This window comes from Oncorhynchus clarkii, chromosome 4 (assembly GCF_045791955.1).
Source record: "Oncorhynchus clarkii lewisi isolate Uvic-CL-2024 chromosome 4, UVic_Ocla_1.0, whole genome shotgun sequence".
Taxonomy (NCBI): domain Eukaryota; kingdom Metazoa; phylum Chordata; class Actinopteri; order Salmoniformes; family Salmonidae; genus Oncorhynchus; species Oncorhynchus clarkii.
The window spans coordinates 26,113,460-26,134,507 of record NC_092150.1 but is presented as its reverse complement, the minus strand read 5'-3'; the positions used below and the strand labels follow the sequence as shown (position 1 = coordinate 26,134,507).

Below are 21,048 nucleotides of genomic sequence, written 5' to 3'. Positions count from 1 at the left end.
CTCAAGGTTAAGATCTGTATGAAAGATACCTATAATACATAGCAGACAGTATCTGCTGTGTCAACAGTTTTCATTGTATAGACCAGTGTCTGGCCCTCCGACTCCAAACTGGAACCATCTCCCCCTGGTACGGTAAAAACAGAAAACATTAACCCATGCTCTGGAATGCGCATTAGGTTTTATCACCCAAACGACATCGTAAATCTCCTGTCAGTTATCTCCCAGAGGCCCATCCTCAGTAGAACACACACACAATAGTTAAGAATAGTCTATTCTGTTGAAATAAAACAACAATTTGATGCAATAAAAGCATTACAACATAATCTTGCAATTTTGCCACCATAGATGTTCGGATGTACCGATCCTGTGCAGGTGTTGTTACACGTGGTCTGCCACTGCGAGGATGATCAGCTGTCCATTCTGTCTCCCTGTAGCGCTAGGCGCTAGGCGTCTCACAGTACGGACATTGCAATTTATTGCCCCGGCCACATCTGCAGTCCTCATGCCTTCTTGCAGCATGCCTAAGGCACATTCACGCAGATGAGCAGGGACCCTGGGCATCTTTCTTTTGATGTTTTTCAGAGTCAGTAGAAAGGCCTCTTTAGTGTCCTAAGTTTTCATAACTGTGACCTTAATTGCCGAATGTCTCTAAGCTGTTAGTGTCTTAATGACCTTTCCACATGAATTGTTTATGGTTCATTGAACAAGCATGGGAAACAGTGTTTAAACCCTTTACAATGAAGATCTGTGAAGTTACTTGGATTTTTATGAATTATCTTTGAAAGACAGGGTCCTGAAAATGGGAAGTTTCTTTTTTTGCTGAGTTTCGAATATTTCTGATCCATCCTCAGTTTTCTCCTATCACAGCCATTCTAAACCAAGATGGCATAGCAGTCAGACGTCCTTTGTCCTCGTCTTGTCGTGTCCCGTGCATAGATATATTTACATCTTTCTTCGCATATCTTTTATATATTTTGTTTTCCAAAAAGTCAACTTCAAAACACTCTCCTGCAATCCGCCTCACCAATTTAAAAAAGTATTATTTACCTCAAATCTGAAATCCACAATAGAAGCTAGCCAGAAGCTAGCCAAGAAGCTAACCAGAAGCTACCCAGAAGCTAGCCAGAAGCTAGCCAGAAGCTAACCAGAAGCTAACCAGAAGCTAGACAGAAGCTATCCAGAAGCTAGACAGAAGCTAACCAGAAGCTAGCCAGAAGCTAGCCAGTTTACTGGCTAACGTTAGTATTCAGCTAACCATGGTTTGTGGTCATCAGCTATCCTTTAGCTCGAACAGCTATCGCCAGTTTTGTACAAAGCGACTCAAACCAGAACATACCGGACTTATTTTTCTCTCCATTTCCCCGGATTTCAACCGCAAGCTCTGGACATTTACACCTGGATCTCGCAGCTAGCTAGCTGCTATCCGTGTGACTATTGGCTTACGTCGATCCCGGAGCAAACATCAATTATTCCAGAGCTAGCCAGCTGAAGAGTTCCATCAGCCACTCCTGCGCTACAATCACCTATCCGGACCCGTTTTACTGCCGATGCGGAGCCCCACCGGGCCTTCACGAGTGGAAAACCGACGTTATCTGCCCGAGGGAGTTATTCAACTGGCCCTTCCGTAGTGACATTACCTGAACGGCCATCTGCGGCCCGCTAATCGTTAGCTCTCTTATCGGCTGCTATCTGAATAGGTCTATCGGACAATTTTTCTTGGGTCACTATATTTATTTTGCCTATTGGATTGATCCCATCTACCACACGGAACCCCACTAATCTACCGACGGAAACGCATGAGGTGGCTTAAAACAGACCTCCATCCTATGCTAGCTTGCTACCGATGGCCCGGCTAGCTGTCTGAATCCCCGTAACCCCAACCAACCTCACTACTCACTGGACCCTTATGATCACTCGACTAAGCATGCCTCTCCTTAATGTCAATATGCCTTGTCCATTGCTGTTCTGGTTAGTGTTTATTGGCTTATTTCACTGTAGAGCCTCTAGCCCTGCTCATTATACCTTATCCAACCTTTCAGTTCCACCACCCACACATGCGATGACATCACCTGGTTTCAATTATGTTTCTAGAGACAATATGTCTCTCATCATCACTCAATATCTAGGTTCACCTCCACTGTATTCACATCCTACCATACCTTTGTCTGTACATTATGCCTTGAAGCTATTTTATCGCCCACAGAAACCTCCTTTTACTCTCTGTTCCGGACGTTCTAGACGACCAATTCTCATAGCTTTTAGCCGTACCCTTATCCTACTCCTCCTCTGTTCCTCTGGTGATGTAGAGGTGAATCCAGGCCCTGCAGCGCCTAGCTCCACTCCTATTCCCAGGAGCTCTCTTTTGATGACTTCTGTAACCGTAATAGCCTTGGTTTCATGCATGTTAACATTAGAAGCCTCCTCCCTAAGTTTGTTTTATTCACTGCTTTAGCACACTCTGCCAACCCGGATGTTCTAGCCATGTCTGAATCCTGGCTTAGGAAGACCACCAAAAATTCTGAAATCTTCATCCCTAACTACAACATTTTCAGACAAGATAGAATGGCCAAAGGGGGCGGTGTTGCAATCTACTGCAAAGATAGCCTGCAGAGTTCTGTCCTACTATCGGGGTCTGTACCCAAACAATTTGAACTTCTACTTTTAAAAATCCACCTCTCTAAAAACAAGTCTCTCACCGTTGCCGCCTGCTATAGACCACCCTCTGCCCCCAGCTGTGCTCTGGACACCATATGTGAACTGATTGCCCCCCATCTATCTTCAGAGCTTGTGCTGCTAGGCCACCTAAACTGGAACATGCTTAACACCCCAGCCATCCTACAATCTAAGCTTGATGCCCTCAATCTCACACAAATGATCAATGAACCTACCAGGTACCACCCCAAAGCCGTAAACACGGGCACCCTCATGGATATCATCCTAACCAACTTGCCCTCAACTTGCCCTCAACTTGCCCTCTACACCTTTGCTGTTTTCAACCAAAATCTCAGCGATCACTGCCTCATTGCCTGCATCCGTAATGGGTCAGCGGTCAAACGACCTCCACTCATCACTGTCAAACGCTCCCTGAAACACTTCAGCGAGCAGGCCTTTCTAATCGACCTGGCCGGGGTATCGTGGAAGGATATTGATCTCATCCCGTCAGTAGAGGATGCCTGGTTGTTTAAAAAAATGCCTTCCTCACCATCTTAAATAAGCATGCCCCATTCAATAAATGTAGAACCATGAATAGATATAGCCCTTGGTTCTCTCCAGACCTGACTGCCCTTAACCAACACAAAAACATCCTATAGCGTTCTGCATTAGCATCGAACAGCCCCCGTGATATGCAACTTTTCAGGAAAGCTAGAAACCAACATACACAGGCAGTTAGAAAAGCCAAGGCTAGCTTTTTCAAGCAGAAATGTGCTTCCTGCAACACAAACTCAAAAGAATTCTGGGACACTGTAAAGTCCATGGAGAATAAGAACACCTTCTCCCAGCTGCCCAATGCTTTGAGGACAGGAAACTCTGTCACCACCGATAAATCCACTATAATTGAGAATTTCAATAAGCATTTTTCTATGGCTGGCCATGCTTTCCACCTGGTTACCCCTACCCCGGTCAACAGCACTGAACCCCCCACAGCAACTCGCCCAAGCCTTCCCCATTTCTCCTTCTCCCAAATCCAGTCAGCTGATGTTCTGAAAGAGCGTCAAAATCTGGATCCCTACAAATCAGCCGGGCTAGACAATCTGGACCCTTTCTTTCTAAAATTATCTGCCGAAATTTTTGCACCCCTATTACTAGCCTGTTCAACCTCTCCTTCGTGTCGTTTGAGATTCCCAAAGATTGGAAAGCAGCTGTGGTCATCCCCCTCTTCAAGGGGGGCGGTCACTCTTGACCCAAACTGCTACAGACCTATATCTATCCTACTCTGCCTTTCTAAGATCTTCGAAAGCCAAGTCAACAAACAGATTACAGAACATTTCAAATCCCACCATACCTTCTCCGCTATGCAATCTGGTTTCAGAGCTGGTCATGGGTGCACCTCAGCCACGCTCAAGGTTCTAAATGATATCTTAACAGTCATCGATACTGTGCAGCTGTATTCATTGACCTGGCCAAGGCTTTCGACTCTGTCAGTCACCACATCCTCATCGGCAGACTCGATAGCCTTGGTTTCTCAAATGATTGCCTCGCCTGGTTCACCAACTATTTCTCTGATAGAGTTCAGTGTGTCAAATCGGAGGGCCTGTTTTCCGGGCCTCTGGCAGTCTCTATGGGGGTGCACAGGGTTCAATTATTGGACCGACTCTCTTCTCTGTATACATCAATGATGTCACTCTTGCTGCTGGTGAGTCTCTGATCCACCTCTACGCAGACGACACCATTCTGTATTCTTCTGGCCCTCCTTTGGACACTGTGTTAACAACACTCCAGACAAGCTTCAATGCCATACAACTCTCCTTCCATGGCCTCCAATTGCCCTTAAATACAAGTAAAACTAAATGCATGCTCTTCAACCGATTGCTGCCTGCACCTGCCCGCCCGTCCAGCATCACTACTCTGGACGGTTCTGACTAATATAGAATATGTGGACAACTACAAATACCTAGGTGTCTGGTTAGACTGTAAACTCTCCTTCCAGACTCACATCAAACATCTCCAATCCAAAGTTAAACCTAGAATTGGCTTCCTATTTCACAACAAAGCATCCTTCACTCATGCTGCCAAACATACCCTTGTAAAACTGACCATCCTACCGAACCTCGACTTCGGCGATGTCATTTACAAAATAGCCTCCAATACCCTACTCAATAAATTCGATGCAGTCTATCACAGTGCCATCCGTTTTGTCACCAAAGCCCCATATACTACCCACCACTGCGACCTGTACGCTCTTGTTGGCTGGCCCTCGCTTCATACTCATCCCCAAACCCGCTGGCTCCAGGTCATCTAGAAGACCCTGCTAGGTAAAGTCCCCTCTTATCTCAGTTTGCTGGTCACCATAGCACCACCTGTAGCACGCACTCCAGCAGGTTGTCTCTCTGGTCACCCCCAAAACCAATTCTTCCTTTGGCCGCCTCTCCTTCCAGTTCTCTGCTGCCAATGACTGGAACGAACTACAGAAATCTCTGAAACTGGAAACACTTTTCTCCCTCACTAGCTTTTAGCACCAGCTGTCAGAGCGGCTCACAGATCACTGCACCTGTACATAGCCAATCTGTAATTTAGCCCAAACTACTTCTCCCCCTACTGTATTTATTTATTTTGCTCCTTTGCACCCCATTATTTCTATCTCTACCTTGCACATTCTTCCACTGCAAACTATCATTCCAGTGTTTTACTTGCTATATTGTATTTACTTCGCCACCATGGCCTTTTTTTGCCTTTACCTTCTTTATCTCACCTCATTTGCTGACATTGTATATAGACTTATTTTTCTACTGTATTATTGACTGTATGTTTGTTTTACTCCATGTGTAACTCTGTGTTGGTGTATGTGTCGAACTGCTTTGCTTTATCTTGGCCAGGTCGCAATTGTAAATGAGAACTTGTTCTCAACTTGCCTACCTGCTTAAATAAAGGTGAAATAAAAACAAATAAATAAATGACTCTGTAACTGTTTTTTAAGTCACCATTTGCCTCATGGTGAAATTCCTGAGCAATTTCCTTCCTCTCTGGCAACTGAGTTAGGAAGGATGATGTTTTTTGTAGTGACTAGGTGTAATGATTGATACACCATAATAACTTCCCCATGCTCAAAGGGATATTCAGTGCCTGCTTTTTTTAAATACCCATTTACACCCATTTACCAATAGGTGTCATTCTTTGCCAGGCATTGGGAAACATCCTTGGTCTTTGTGGTTGAATATGTGTTTGTAATTCACTGCTTGACTGAGGGTCCTTACAGATAATTGTATGTGTGAGGTACAGAGAAAATTATTTTAAACTCTATCATTGTACACAGAGTCAATGCAACATATTATGTGACTTGTTAAGCAGATTTTTACTCCTGAACTTATTTACTGTAGGCTTGCCATAAAAAAAGGGGTTGAATACTTATTGACTCAAGACATTTCAGCTTTACATTTTTTATTAATATGTAAACATTTCAGGAAAACATAATTCCACTTTGGCATTACAGGGTATTGTGTGTCAAAAAATCTCAATTTTATCAGTTTTAAATTCAGGCTGTAACACAACAAAATGTGGAAATTTCAAGGGGTGTGAACACTTTCTGAAGGCACTGTATTATTATTATTATTATTGTTTCATTCACTGCTCTTTTTGACCTTTGATCTTTTTGACCTTAAGAATTTCACTGTACCCTGCGATTACATCTGGGACCCTGTGCATGTGATTTGTGAACACATCAAATCTAGTGGGTTCTTCCTTCTATTTTGACAATAATGTTAAAGACTTAAAGAAAGGCTGTGGCAGTCATACTCTATGAAAAATACATTGACTCAATTATATAAAAACATCCCATACAAGTTTTCCCAGTGTTTTAATGATAAGTTCAATCATAACAAAACAACTGCAGTTGAAGAATGTTTTAAAACGGTTTTAAATAGTTTCCCCTTGTTTTTACAAAATGTCTGTACTCCAAATCTCAACCCCAGGTTTCTTATTTGAGTAGCAGAAAATACATGGGTATCACACTTAAATACATTTCAATTAATTGTGCATTGGACATATTGTGATTGAGGTTTTAAAAAAACAAAAACATGTGGGAATCATTTTTCTCTTTCTAGCACAGCTTATGACTGTACTTATTTGTATTCACAGTTTATAGGTTCTTCCAGGGTTCTGGTGTTGCAATAAACCATTGTGATTTTTGTGAATGTCAAAAGCTCAGTCTTACTGCCAGGAACGACGTTCCACTAATCCCCACGGATGTTAGACATTCTGTTAATACAGAAAAAAAATCATCAAGGTCAAAGAACTTGAGAACTGACATGGCCTCCCTCTCCAAAATGTCTGAGATTCAGTATCATCTCACTGGTGCATGAAAAAAAGTCCTTGCCTTACATAACATTTGTTTTCTTTTTTATGATATTTTTCACCAATGTTGTGTTGACTTCCTGGAAATAACAAATTCAGCTCTGTCTCTTATCATTTTGGCGGGACAGGCTGTTTTTATAGTCAATCTGGCAGTAATCTGGCAGTGTGTATCTTCCATATTTTTTTTAATCGAATAAAACAGCAGACTGTAAACAGACAGACTGTATACTTGTGTCTGTGGTAATGTGTTGGATGGTTAAATGCTCAAGGTAAAATATTTGTATAGATACTAAGACATTACATTGACCTATGCCCTATCATAAACAATCTGCTACAATATAATCTGTTATCTGATTGAGTATGGAGGATGCACAATGCCTATACATTGCATTTAAAACTGACACTTTCACACGCTGTGATTTGACCGTAACTTACAGGCAGCTAGTGGTAGAGCTAGTGGTAGGTAAGTTATGCTATTTCATATTGCAGTACAACTACGGTTATCTTAATACTGTATCAAAGCAAGTATTGTGTAATGATACAGTTAAATACAATTTTCACTCTATTATACTTATACAGTACCATTTACCTAAGAAAATGGTACAGTAATCTTAATGAATGAATACATTAATTAATGGATTAATTAATACAATTAATTGAGGGGTGCTGGGGTTTGTATTTTACAGTAATATGCACAACCATTGACGGTTTCAGACTTGATGCCACACCAATTTGTCCACTATACATGTTTTATTGATGAGGGACTACTACCACATACCAGTTAAATTGGTACAGCATTCACACCAACAGGTGCAACAAATGTAGACTCTTACAAGGCACACCTAAAACTATGTTAATGAGCTTGAAACAGTAATACCATGCACCCATTAGTGGTCAACAGGTTTTTGGCGCTCTAAAAATGGCAAATTACTGTATTCTGTGGGATGGAATTACAGTACCATTTGAAATACAGCAATTATTTCCCCGCCCACAAAACTTTGCCACAATGCACCATAAATTGCAGTATGCTGCAGCAGAACATTTCACAATATTTCACTGTTGATAATACCTCAAAAGACCGTATAAATTACCAGTTTCCATTACAGTGCAGACAATAATGTTGCAGATGATGCAAGAAATCAGTGAAGTATATCTGTAATATAAATGTACACTCCTCCAACTCAAACCAAACTTCACCATAGCAAGCTTTAAATATGTCCCACAACGTGAAACCTTTGATCTCACAAACATTTCATTACTATCTCCACTCCCTGCTGTGTAGTTGATTATCTACTTCTCATATGGGGCGGCAGGGTAGCCTAGTGGTTAGAGCGTTGGACTAGTAACCGAAAGGTTGCAAGTTCATATCCCCGAGCTGACAAGGCACAAATCTGTCGTTCGACCCCTGAACAGGCAGTTAACCCACTGTTCTTAGGCCGTCATTGAGAATAAGAATTTGTTCATAATTTGCCTAGTTAAATAAAGGTAAAATAAAAATATACTGTACAGTTGATGATTGATTATCACTCATTTCATTTTATCTATGGACCCCTCTGACATACAGTACCAGTCAAAAGTTTGGACACACCTTATTCAAGGGTTTTTCTTTATTTTTACTGTTTTCTACATGAATGGATGATCTCTGTGGTTCCCACCGTGAAGCATGGAGGAGGAGTTGTGATGGTGTGGGGGTGCTTTGCTGGTGACACTGTCTGTGATTTATTTAGAATTCAAGGCACACTTAACCAGCATGGCTACCACAGCGATACACCATCCCATCTGGTTTGTGCTTCGTGGGACTATCATTTGTTTTTCAACAGAACAATGACCCAACACACCTAAAGGCTGTGTAAGGGCTATTTGACCAAGAAGGAGAGTGATGGAGTGCTGCATCAGATGACCTGGCCTCCACAATCACCCGACATCAACCCAATTGACATGGTTTGGGATGAGTTGGACCGCAGAGTGAAGGTAAAGCAGCCAACAAGTGCTCAGCACATGTGGGAACTCCTTCAAGACTGTTGGAAAAGCATTCCAGGTGAAGCTGGTTGAGAGAATGCCAAGCGTGTGCAAAGCTGTCATCAAGGCATTTTTATTTTTTTATTTAACCTTTATTTAACTAGGCAAGTCAGGTAAGAACAAATTCTTAATTACAATGACGGCCTAGTGGGTTAACTGCCTTGTTCAGGGGCAGAATGACAGATTTTTACTTTGTCCGCTCGGGGATTTGATCCAGCAACATTTCGGTTACTGGCCCAACGCTCTAACCACTAGACTACCTGCCGCAAAGGGTGGCTACTTTGAAAAATCTCAAATATATTTTGATTTGTGTAACAATTTTCTGGTTACTACAGTGGCTTGCGAAAGTATTCACCCCCCTTGAATTAAAATTAATTTTGAGGGGGTTTGTGTCATTTGATTTACACAACACTTCGAAGATGCAAAATGTTTTTTATAATATTTTTTTTTTATAACCCAACCCTGATTTGTTTTCCACAACTTTGTCCCTGACCTGTTTGGAGAGCTCTTTGGTCTTCATAGTGCCGCTTGCATGGTGGTGCCCCTTGATTAGTGGTGTTGCAGAATCTGGGGCCTTTCAGAACAGGTGTATATGTACTGAGATCATGTGACAGATCACGTGACACTTAGATTGCACACATGTGGACTTTATTTAACTAATTATGTGACTTCTGAAGGTAATTGGTTGCATCAGATCTTATTTAGGGGCTTCATAGCAAAGGGGGTGAATACAGTTGAAATCAGAAGTTGACATACACCTTAGCCAAATACATTTAAACTCAGTTGTCACAATTCCTGACATTTAATCCTAGTAAAATTTCCCTGTCTTAGGTCAGTTAGGATCACCACTTTATTTTAAGAATGTGAAATGTCAGAATAATTGTAGAGAGAATGATTTATTTCAGCTTTTATTCCTTTAACCAACATTCCCAATGGGTCAGAAGTGTACATACACTCAATTAGTATCTGGTAGCATTGCCTTTAAATTGTTTAACTTGGTTCAAACGTGTTGGGTAGCCTTTCCACAATAAGTTGGGGGAATTGTGGCCATTCCTCCTGATAGAGCTGGTGTAACTGAGTCAGGTTCGTAGGCTGCTTGCTCGCACAAGCTTTTTCAGTTCTGCTCACACATTTTCTACAGGATTGAGGTCAAGGCTTTGTGATGGCCACTCTAATACCTCAACTTTGTTGTCCTTAAGCCATTTTGCCACAACTTTGGAAGTATGCTTGGGGTCATTGTCCATTTGGAAGACCCAATATATCAATATATCCACATCATTTTCTTTCATCATGATGCCATCTATCTACCATGTACCAGTCCCTCCTGCAGCAAAGCACCCCTACAACATGATGCTGCCACCCCCGTGCTTCACGGTTGGGATGGTGTTCTTCGGCTTGCAAGTCTCCCCCTTTTTCCTCCAAACATGACGATGGTCATTATGGCCAAACAGTTCTATTTTTGTTTCATCAGACCAGAGAACATTTCTCCAAAAGAACGCGCCTCCTTTCTGAGCGGTGTGACGGCTGCGTGGTCCCATGGTGTTTATACTTGCGTACTATTGTTTGTACAGATGAACGTGGTACCTTCAGGCGTTTGGAAATTGCTCCCAAGGATGAACCAGACTTGTGGAGGTCTACAATTTATTTTCTGAGGTCTTGGCTGATTTCTTTTGATTTTCCCATCATGTCAAGCAAAGAGGCACTGAGTTTGAAAGTAAACCTTGAAATACATCCATAGGTACACTTCCAATGTCCATTACATGAAATCCAAATAAAAATTTTAACTGTACATATGCACCCACCAATTTTCAGTTAAAAAAAATAAAAAATTTAAACAAGTAATTTTTAAAATTTCACTTCACCAATTTGGACTATTTTGTATGTCCATTACATGAAATCCAAATAAAAATCAATTTAAAGTACAGGTTGTAATGCAACAAAATTGGAACATGCCAAGGGGGGTGAATATTTTGCAAGGTACTGTACATGATACTGTACATGATTCCATTCCATTGTTATTTCATAGTTTTGATGTCTTCACTATTATTCTAAAAATAAAGAAAAAACCTGGAATGAGTAGGTGTGTCCAAGTAGGTATGTAAATAATCACACATGTTTTATAGGTTGCAAACAAATTGCTGTAGATGTAGAAATCACACCAAGGAATACCTGATTCGGTATTACACTATCTACTATTCTTTCACATTTCACTGAAAATAACAGTGAACATCTTTTCCTACATAGAACATTTACAAGTACACCAGAACCATTCAGATCTATAATTGTCAGACATAAAACACTAGTAAGAGTTGAGATTCCCTGCCAGCCCTAGGAACATCTGCACCTCTGCTATTCATACCAAAATCCTTATGAGTAGCAACAAAACTCAAACTCAAACTAAAAAAATATATCTACAACAAGTAGATTACATTAATTCACTTTGATATATAAATACAAGCATTTGGTTCTTACCCTACAAAAAGTCAAAGTTTCAGACATGGCACATAGATAGCAGTGTTTTCCCTAAGTCCATGGAGTTGCCAGACAAGTAGAAGAGGCCAGTCAAACAGGGGAAGATGGTATTGAGTAGATTAGAAAGACCTTAATGTATGTATGAATTCAGTGTGTTGTTAGTTGTTTTTAATATTGTCTAGGCCTAGGCTTATATGATCAGGACTATTTTCTAAGTACAATTATATTTTTTAACATTAAACCTGTCTTCTCTTGAGATGAAATTCATATTTACAGTTTTACTGCAAGATATGAATTTCCACAATTATGTTTGTTCTTCAAATTATGTATTTTATTGGCTCTGTGGCTGTGGACGCAAAGGTTAAGGAAATCGATGTTTCATTTTGTGATTTGGGTGAACTATCCCTTTAACAGTTTGGCCTGTCAATCAATAACTGTGGGTGGGACTGTCAGGAGAGTTAGGCAGGATGTTTGTGAGTCACAGAGTTGGTTAGGTTTCATACCTGACTTTAAAGGGAAGGCTTTAGATTAGTGATCTAGTCAGAAAAAAACAAATCTAGTCTACTCTTTCTTTAGTTTATTGTGGCAAAAATCGAAGAAAATGTTTGTGTTCTATCAAGAAAACAATATTGAATTGGAGGAAAATGGTTTTAAAACTGCAAAACATTTTCAGGGGGAGGACCCTCAGATCCCCCATCAGATTGTGCACCCCCAATTTTATACAAAGACAGGCGACAATGAATACAGGTATGCTTGAAGAATGAAGCAGGTGTTAAACATGGGCTTTGCTACACAGAAAACAGCGGTTTACTACTCCATTTTGGGCACTTTAATTAATCAAATCAGTCGGCCTATATCAACATCTTTAATAACACTAGGTTACACTGACAAGTCACTTTACCAGTCACTGGCAAGTCTTGGACATGGGCTTCGAAACCTACACATGTATTATTTTATATTTAACCTTTATCAGGGAGTCATACTGAGACCATGGTCTCTTTTACAGACAAGCCTGAATTACAGAAATTACAGAAAATACACACATCAATATAAATACAAAGCAGCAGAAAGAAAAACACGGTCATAAAAAACCAACACATTCATCAATAATAAGGTTCTCAATCAGCTTTCTGAATTGCCTTAGAGGCACCAAAACATCAAATTTAAGAACATTTTGAAGATTGTTCCACAAATAAGGTGCAAGAAAACTAAAAGCTGATTTATCTAACTCAGTAGAGACCAAAGGAATTTCCAGAGTTAACCATCCCTGAGACCAGGTGTGGTAACGTGTATGTCTAAAGTTTAGTAAAGATGTTAGGTACAGTGGGACTTTTTGTAAAAGTACTATATAAATGAAAAGATAGCAATGTATCAACCTACGTGACATCAAAGAGGGCCAACCAGCTTTCTGGTAGCGAATACAGTAATGAGTACTAAAATTGTCAACGGTAATAAAGCGAAGTGCACGATAAACTGCCTCTAACGGCTTTAAGGAAGTGGCAGATGTGTTCATATAGATGACGTCGCCATAGTCTACAGTAGGACCGATAGGAACGTCGACTGTATAATCTGCTCTTTACTATTGAGTGAGAGGCAGGATCTATTTCTATAGAAGAAGCCAATTTTCATTCTCAGTTTCTTAACTAACTCACCAATATGCTTTTTAAAAGACAGCTTTTCATCTATCCAGATGCCCAGATATTTGTAAGCAGGGACACAACCAATATGGACACTATCCAAAGTACATATGCTTAAATCATCAGAGTTATTTTTATGCTCTCTAGAGAACAACACATACTTAGTTTTACCCTGCATTCAATACTCATTTCATGTCAATAAAGTTTTTCTGTAATACAATGAATGCAGACTGTAGTTCAGATAGAGCCTGCTCAAACGTGGTGGCAATAGCATACCCAACAGTATCATCTGCATTTTTTACAGACAATTAGACATTGTTAATGTAAACAGTAAAATGTACAGGACCCAGAATCGACCCCTGCGGGACACCTTTCGTAATTTCCAGGAAACCTGATTTAACACCATCAGTAAATACACATTGAGTTCTATCTGTCAAGTAATTTTTTAACCAGTTACATGCAGCCCGGTCTTGGCCAATTGAGGAAAGCCCTGAATTAGCAGTGAGTGATCAACAGTATGAAAAGCCTTTGGCAGGTCAATGAAGAGAGCAGCACAATGTTGCCTTTTATCCATGCAGTTAACCACTAAATCATTTATAACTAGAACTAGGTATGCAGTAGAGATTGTGCTATGACCTGGTCTAAAACCCAACTGATTTAGAATACATTTCAAAGATAAGAAAGATCTTAGTTGAGAATTTATCAAAGATTCTAATATTTTATCTAGACAAGAAAGTTTATAAATAGGACAATAATTATTTAGGTCACAAGGGTCACCACCTGTGTGAAGGGGGAATACATGGGCCACCTTCCAAAAATACAAACAAGATCTTTGTTTTATTTGTCATGGTGCGATACAATGGACTTATAACTACATTGTATGATTTATGAATAGCAAAGGGATATTGGAGATTGACTTTATTCAGTCAGTTCGACAGCTTTATAAACTAGTCAACACTTGTTGTTCGGTCGTCAATCAAAGCACAGTAAATAGCCTAAATAGACTCCATGTCTGGATATATGAAAGTTGAAACACGCAAAAGAAAATAAATAAACACAAAACAATGATTAAGTGGATTTAAATTCATCATTACCACTTAAATTACATGGGACGTGTAAATTCGCTCACAGGAGATAAAGAAGCATCATGCTCTCCCTCCTCCGTGATAACCACAGCACACAAAATGAACACAGGTATTGAGAGGTGGGATAGACGGCAGACTGACAAACCAGCAGTTGCCCTGTCATCACTCACTTTGTGACTGACAGGTGCTTGTCCTCTCAATAGATCACTAGAAGATGCATATCTTTCATTCTAGCGGAAGAAGGCTTTTCTAACTAAGAACTTGAAACTTTTCAATGAAAAGAAGCCTGAAGTGAAGTGGAAAAAGTAGGAAAGAAGTATTTGATGTATCTCAAACAAAACATAGAGTTATCAGTAATCACTTTTTTCATAATGTTTTATACCCTTTTATAGTGAGCAACTAAAAAAGGGTTTCTTAGTCCTATTCATGGCTGAACTTTTGTTTGACAATCCACATCCATTTGCAGTAGTCTTCTCACTCCAGTATGACTCTCATCCAGCCATGCAATGTCTTACTAGCAAGACTGGGTCTCAATGTGAGGTTGGACAGACTGCCGGTTGGGGCACAATATCTTAGCAAAAGCCCTTCGGAAGCTGCTGTGGCAGAGAGGGTACAGGAAAGGGTTAATACCAGAGTTCAGCCACAAGAGCCAAAAAGTAATCTCGTACCAGTAGTGCTCCACACATCGCCCACTACAAGCTGCCCGGATTATCATCAATAGGGTGTATGGTGCCCAGCAGATCCCAAAAATGCACACTATAATGGCCAGCGACTTGGCAATCTTCTTGTCGCGGGAGAGGCGGGAGCCCTGTGAGCTCCTGCTGGGGGGCCCGGTGGGGGATTGGGATTGAAGGGGCCTGGAAGTGATCCTGCAAGTGAGGCACTTCTTGCTCTGCATGAAGGTGTGTCCGCTACAAGGCTCCCCATTGGAGGACGGCGACAGCTCCTCGTCCTTCTCTATCACAGCTGAAACAGCAGCTGGCTTGCGCGATGATGCCTTGCAAGTCAAAAACACAGTCAAGGCAGCACCCTCGTCCCTGAGACTGCCCCTGTCGCTGCGTGCCTTGGTGTCCTCCTTACGGATAGCCCTGCTCTTGTTCCTCCGCTGGATGTTCAGGTAGATGCTCAGGTTGAAGAAGGCCACAGAGATAAATGGGGTGAAGAACTCAATCGTAGACGCACTGAGTAGGAAGTACCAGGTGCAGTAGAACTCAGCGAAACACTGATCGGCAAGGACAATGCTTTTTCCCACGACCAGCTCCCAGAAGATGATAGCAGGGCCATAGAGAAGGAAGGCTAACACCCACACAGTCACTATCTTTACCACAGCATGGTGGGTCATGCTCCGCTGGGCTCTGTATTTCACCTGTGAGTAGAGTGGTGAAGTGAAATAAAGACCATACAATACTTCACAATAAAATCATATGTCACAATCATTAAATAATTATAATACATAAGTAATAATCTGCATAATCCATACATATCTCTCAATTTGTAGGTGTTTATTGGATCCACACATTAAGCACCTGAGGCATTATTTGGACATATGGGAAAGGTATGATTTCCTTCGGTAATAGGGTTCAAGGGCCCTTTTCTCCATGGTGTGTCAGTGAAGCCAGAAGAGAATGAGAGTCAGGCTGTGTCATCAAACTGAACAACTTGACTTTGGACTCTATTGGGCTCGATTGAATCTGTAACGCTGAAGTGTTACAGATTCCGTGATACAAATGTAAAGGTAATTCCCGATTGAGCCGACATATGCTGTGTTTACCGTGAATGCAATCTCCGCTAAAGATGGAACATTGCCTTTAAATTTCAATCATACTGTAAAGCTGAACATTCACAATGCGGATTGAATAGAGCCCTTTGTTTTCTGTCATGGGTGTGTCTAGATACCGATAAGTGAGCATTTCTCCTTTGCCAAGATAATCCATCCATCTGACAGGTGTGGCATCTCAAGAAGCTGATTAAACAGCATGATCGTTACACAGTTGCACCTTGTGCTGGGGACAATAAAAGGCCACTCTTAAATATGCAGTTTTGTCACACAACACAATGCCACAGATGTCTCAATTTTGAGGGTGTGTGCAATTACTCTCCCAGGCCCACCCATGGCTGCGCCCCTGCCCAGTCATGTGAAATCTATAGATTAGGTCCTAATGATTGTATTTTAAATTAACTGTAACTCAGTAAAATATTTGAAATTGTTCATATTTTTGTTCAGTATGAATTCCAGAAGGAAATTAGCTATAGCAGTTACAAAGTGACAAAAGCCCCTCTTAGATCACACCATGGCACCATTTGTTGTTGCGTAGTCTGTCCAAAATGTTTTGGTAAGAGTCTTGGTCCCATGTAAGAAACATCAATCTTTTTAGTTCATAACTCTGTCATGAACAATATTAATTTGCCAAAACTAGCATTTCAGATGAATGATTGTGAGAGACTGTATTCATGATTAGATAGTGCCCCTTACAGGTCAACAAAACTATGGGCTCTATTCAATCTGTATCGCTGAAGTGTTACAGATAGCGCACTAGAAATGTAAAGGTAATTTCCTATTGAGCCGACATCTGCAGCATTTACCGTGAATGCAGACTCCGCTAACATGGGAACATTGCCTTTAAATTTCAATCACACTGATGATTTTCCATGATACGTGTTGAATAGAGCCCTATATCTAGATAACGTTCAATGTTAGCTGCAAACTCACAGGCAAGAATGCAAGGTAGGTGAACCATTGTCCAGTTCAGTATTCAGACCAGAATATCCAGGGATACTTTATCTAGCATTCAAAAGCAGGCAAAAGGTCAGAGAGTAGCACGCTGGTCCACAAGGGCCAACCCACTCAGTCTGGATTTCCAACAGAGCTCATTCAGAGTCACTGCCACCCCAACACTGTGGATCCCATCAAGACATTAAAGTCCTACTGCCAGTGGTTGTCCACCCATTCTGCAGGATCTCTGTATTGGTAACAGGCCTAGTGAACCTCTTCAGTGAGGAAAGGATGGACACGTGAACAGTAAAACATACAGTAGCTACATTTGAAAACGCATTTGTGTACGCGTGCAAACGTGTCCACATGCTTGCATTCTTGGGTGTATATGGGTGCATGTGTGCATGTTGTCCATGCATGCCTTCGTGTGGCACAGTGGCTCTCTATACTCACTGCTCTGGTGACGGAGAGGAATCGGTCGTAGCTGATGAGGACGATGTTGAAGACAGAGGCAGTACACAGCAGGTAGTCCATGAGGAGCCACAGCTTACAGAGAGTTCTGCCCAGCACCCAGCGGCCTGTCAGGATGTAGGGGATGTATACAGGGATGCAGAAGGCACCTGCAAGGATACACACTGTGTACAGACTGATCCCCAAACAATGATTGCATAGCTCCATAATCAATGTCAGAATTCATTTTCACAGCTGAGTAACTTCCAACAAGCCTGCTGGCAAGTGGCAGAATTGTGTGTATAAATAATGACCAAAGATGTGTTTTAATTTGCATTCAGGAACCATCATGAATTATTTTAAGAGCTGTATAAATCAGTTAATAATCCTTTGCTATAATGAACTTTCAAAGATAATTTCCAAAAAAACATATATTTCCACAAGTATTATCCATTATAATGGCACTTCACAGTGTCTTATATACTGTAGCTACGCAAATGAACAAACCATTGGCATTATCCCACGACAGAGCCCTACTAGATATATATAGATAGATAGATAGATAGATAGATAGATAGATAGATAGATAGATAGATAGATAGATAGATAGATAGATAGATAGATAGATAGACAGATAAACAGACAGGCAGACAGACTACTTACCAACAAGAAAATCTGAAAGAGCAAGGTTGAGGAAGAAGTAGTTGCTTTGATTTCTTAGGCTCTTGTCAACAATGAAAGCCAGGATAACAAGTGCGTTACCAGCCACAACCACGACAACCAGAGTTATCATAAGCACTGCCAGGATCACCTTCATATAGCCCGGGAGAGTCGCTCCAGCTTCGTGGACTGTGGCCGAGTCGCTGCCGGGAGTGAAGTTGGAGCTTGTATTAGATTCCGGGATATAAACTCCCATAGTTACTCCTACAATAAACTCATTACACTTGACTTAGTTTTGAAACTCTGAATCAATGTGATTTCCATAGATATCTTCCAACCTTGTTATTAAGAGAGGCAGAAACACGAATACGAAAGATGTCTTTGGAATAAAAGCTTCGTTCTGAATAACAATTTCCCCAGCTGTAAAACTACATTCCTCCGTGTCTGCTCTCGTGGAGGAGGATGCAGTGATTTCCCCGTTATCAAACAGGCAGGTTATTGGCGCATAGGTTCGGGTTCATGTGCTACGCTACTTTTTAGAGAAGTCAGATTGCAATGGGTGGTATGGGACAAAAATATCCACCACCAGCGCGCACTGGGATTTCTATAACATTTGTTTGTAGCCCATTTAGTATTATAGTTGGAATAAAACCATTGAATATAAAACTGATCACTGCATATGATTTGGCATGATATTATCCAACAGACACATTGACACAATGTGTTGCCTGTTAACATAGGCTATAGCCTGACCACAATCATGACCGTTTCACCTTTCTGAGAGAGAGAGAGAGAGAGAGAGAGAGAGATGTACTGGATATTGCACAATGTGCACAGAGAAAGTAAGGCTGATGGCTGGATTGAATCCCTTTCCTACAGAGGTAGCCTATGAGAAAGAAATCAGCCATGAAGGGAGAATGTAAAATAATGTGGCTTCATTAAGCTTTGTTTTTGTGTGTGCTCCACGCATTGCAGAGTGCCATGGTATATTGGCCATATACCACAAACCCCACAAAGTTGCCTTATTGCTATTATGAACTGATTACCAACGTAATTAGAGCAGTAAAAATAAATGTTCTTTCATACCCATGGTATACGGTCTGATATACCACGGCTGTCAGCCAATCAGCATTCAGGGCTCGAACCACCCAGTTTATAATCATTATTTTAACCCAGTTCCATCACATTCTCCCCCATACAGACCCTAATCATTTTGGGTTTATATACTTCTATGGTCTCTATGGTCTTCCCCAACACTTCCTTCCCAAAGCCCCCTAAGTTTGATCCCAGAAATGAAAGGTCTGGACTCATTTGAGCCTCATCGGTCCACTTCACAGAGAAGAAAAATGACTTATGCATTACCATTCCTTTATTATTTTAATCCAGATCAAACATCCTATCAGTAGGAAATACACTCAAACCTTCTGCCGGGAGTAAAACTGACAGTTTTACGACATACACTATATATAGAAAAGTATGTGGACACCCCTTCAAATGATTGGATTCGGCAATTTCAGCCACACACGTTGCTGCCAGGTGTTTAAAAGACAAACATTGGCAGTAGAATGGCCTTACTGAAGAGCACAGTGACTTTCAACGTGACACTGTCATAGGATGCCATCTTTCCAACAAGTCAGTTTGTCAAGTTTCTGCACTGCTAGAGATGCCCCGGTCAACTGTAAGTGCTGTTATTGGGAAGTGGATATGTCTAGGAGCAACAACGGCTCAGTCGTGAAGTGGTTGGCCACACAAGCTCACAGAATGGGACCGCCAACTGCTGAAGCACGTAGCATGTAAAAATCATCTGTCCTCAGTTGCAACACTCACCACTGAGTTCCATACTTTATCTGGAAGCAATGTCAGCACAATAACTGTTCGTTGGGAGCTTAATAAAATGGGTTTCCATGGCCGAGCAGCCGCAGACAAGGCTAAGATCACCATGCACAATGCCAAGTGTTGGCTGGAGTGGCGTCGAGAATTTGGACTCTGGAGCAGTGGAAACGCGTTCTCTGGAGTGATGAATTACACTTCACCATCTGGCAGTCCGACTGACAAATTTGGGTTTGGCAAATGCCAACTGTAAAGTTTGGTGGATGATGAATAATGGTCTGTGGCTGTTTTTATGGTTTGGGCTATGCTCCTTGGTTCCAGTGAAGAGAAATCATAACACTACAGCATACAATGACATTCTAGATGATTCTGTGCTCCCAACTTTGTGGCAACAGTTTGGGGAAGGCCCTTTCCTCTTTCAGCATGACAATGCCGCTGTGCGCAAAGCGAGATCCATACAGAAATGTTTTGTCGAGATCGGTGTAGAAGAACTTAACTTACCTGCACAGAACCCTGATCTCAACCCCATCAAACACCTTTGGGATGAATTGGAAAGCCGACTACGAGTCCACAAACTCTTGGTCGTGTATTGTACACAATGAACACAGTTGTGTGTGGATGGAATACTCTATTTGAAAATCGTTTGTGTATCACTGTATCACTGCAAAAAGCCCTTATGCTCTCTAGTGTGCATTGAAATGTCAGTGATACAGCCAAATGAGACTGAGTAAATTGCATAGTGATTCAATGTAATGACAGTTGTTAAGCAATAACTATCAAGTATGAAGGTAAGACCCAGATGCAGACCACGTCGAATAAACAATAGTTTAATATTCCAACAGATGCAGGCAATAGACAGGTCAAGGCAGGCTGGGGTCAGTAAACCAGAGGTGGGGCAACGGTACCGGGCGGCAGACAGGCTCAGGGTCAGGGCCAGGCAGAGTGGTCAGGCAGACGGGCTCGGAGTCAGTACAGACAGGGGTCAAAACCAGAAGGGTGAGAAAAGGGAGACTGGAAAAAGCAGGAGCTAAAACACAAAACGCTGGTTGACTTGAACAAACAAGACGAATTGGCAACAGACAAACAGAGAACACATGTATAAATACACAGGTCATAATGGGGAAGGTGGGCAACACCTGGAGGGGGGTGGAGACAATCACAAAGACAGGTGAAA

The 21,048-nt window shown here is 41.4% G+C and overlaps 1 protein-coding gene across 1 annotated transcript; it reads right to left on the bottom strand.

Moving 5' to 3' along the window:
• Positions 1–12,305: 12,305 nt before the first annotated feature.
• LOC139407638 (histamine H3 receptor-like) lies at positions 12,306–18,496 on the bottom strand. The gene is made up of 3 exons (XM_071151475.1): positions 18,048–18,496; positions 17,388–17,554; positions 12,306–15,587 (listed from the first exon to the last, which is right to left on the bottom strand). The coding sequence occupies exons 1-3, from the start codon at positions 18,298–18,300 to the stop codon at positions 14,736–14,738; spliced, it is 1,272 nt and encodes a 423-aa protein (XP_071007576.1). The 5' UTR covers positions 18,301–18,496; the 3' UTR covers positions 12,306–14,735.
• Between the last annotated feature and the right edge of the window lie 2,552 nt (positions 18,497–21,048).

Excerpts from the sequence above, each read along its gene's own strand:
- LOC139407638 (XM_071151475.1), bottom strand. The coding sequence starts at position 18,300 with ATGGGAGTTTATATCCCGGAATCTAATACAAGCTCCAACTTCACTCCC. Across the intron at positions 17,555-18,047 it reads TCTTTCAGATTTTCTTGTTG|GTGCCTTCTGCATCCCTGTA; the intron begins GTAAGTAGTCTG and ends GTATCCTTGCAG. Across the intron at positions 15,588-17,387 it reads TCCTCTCCGTCACCAGAGCA|GTGAAATACAGAGCCCAGCG; the intron begins GTGAGTATAGAG and ends CTCTACTCACAG.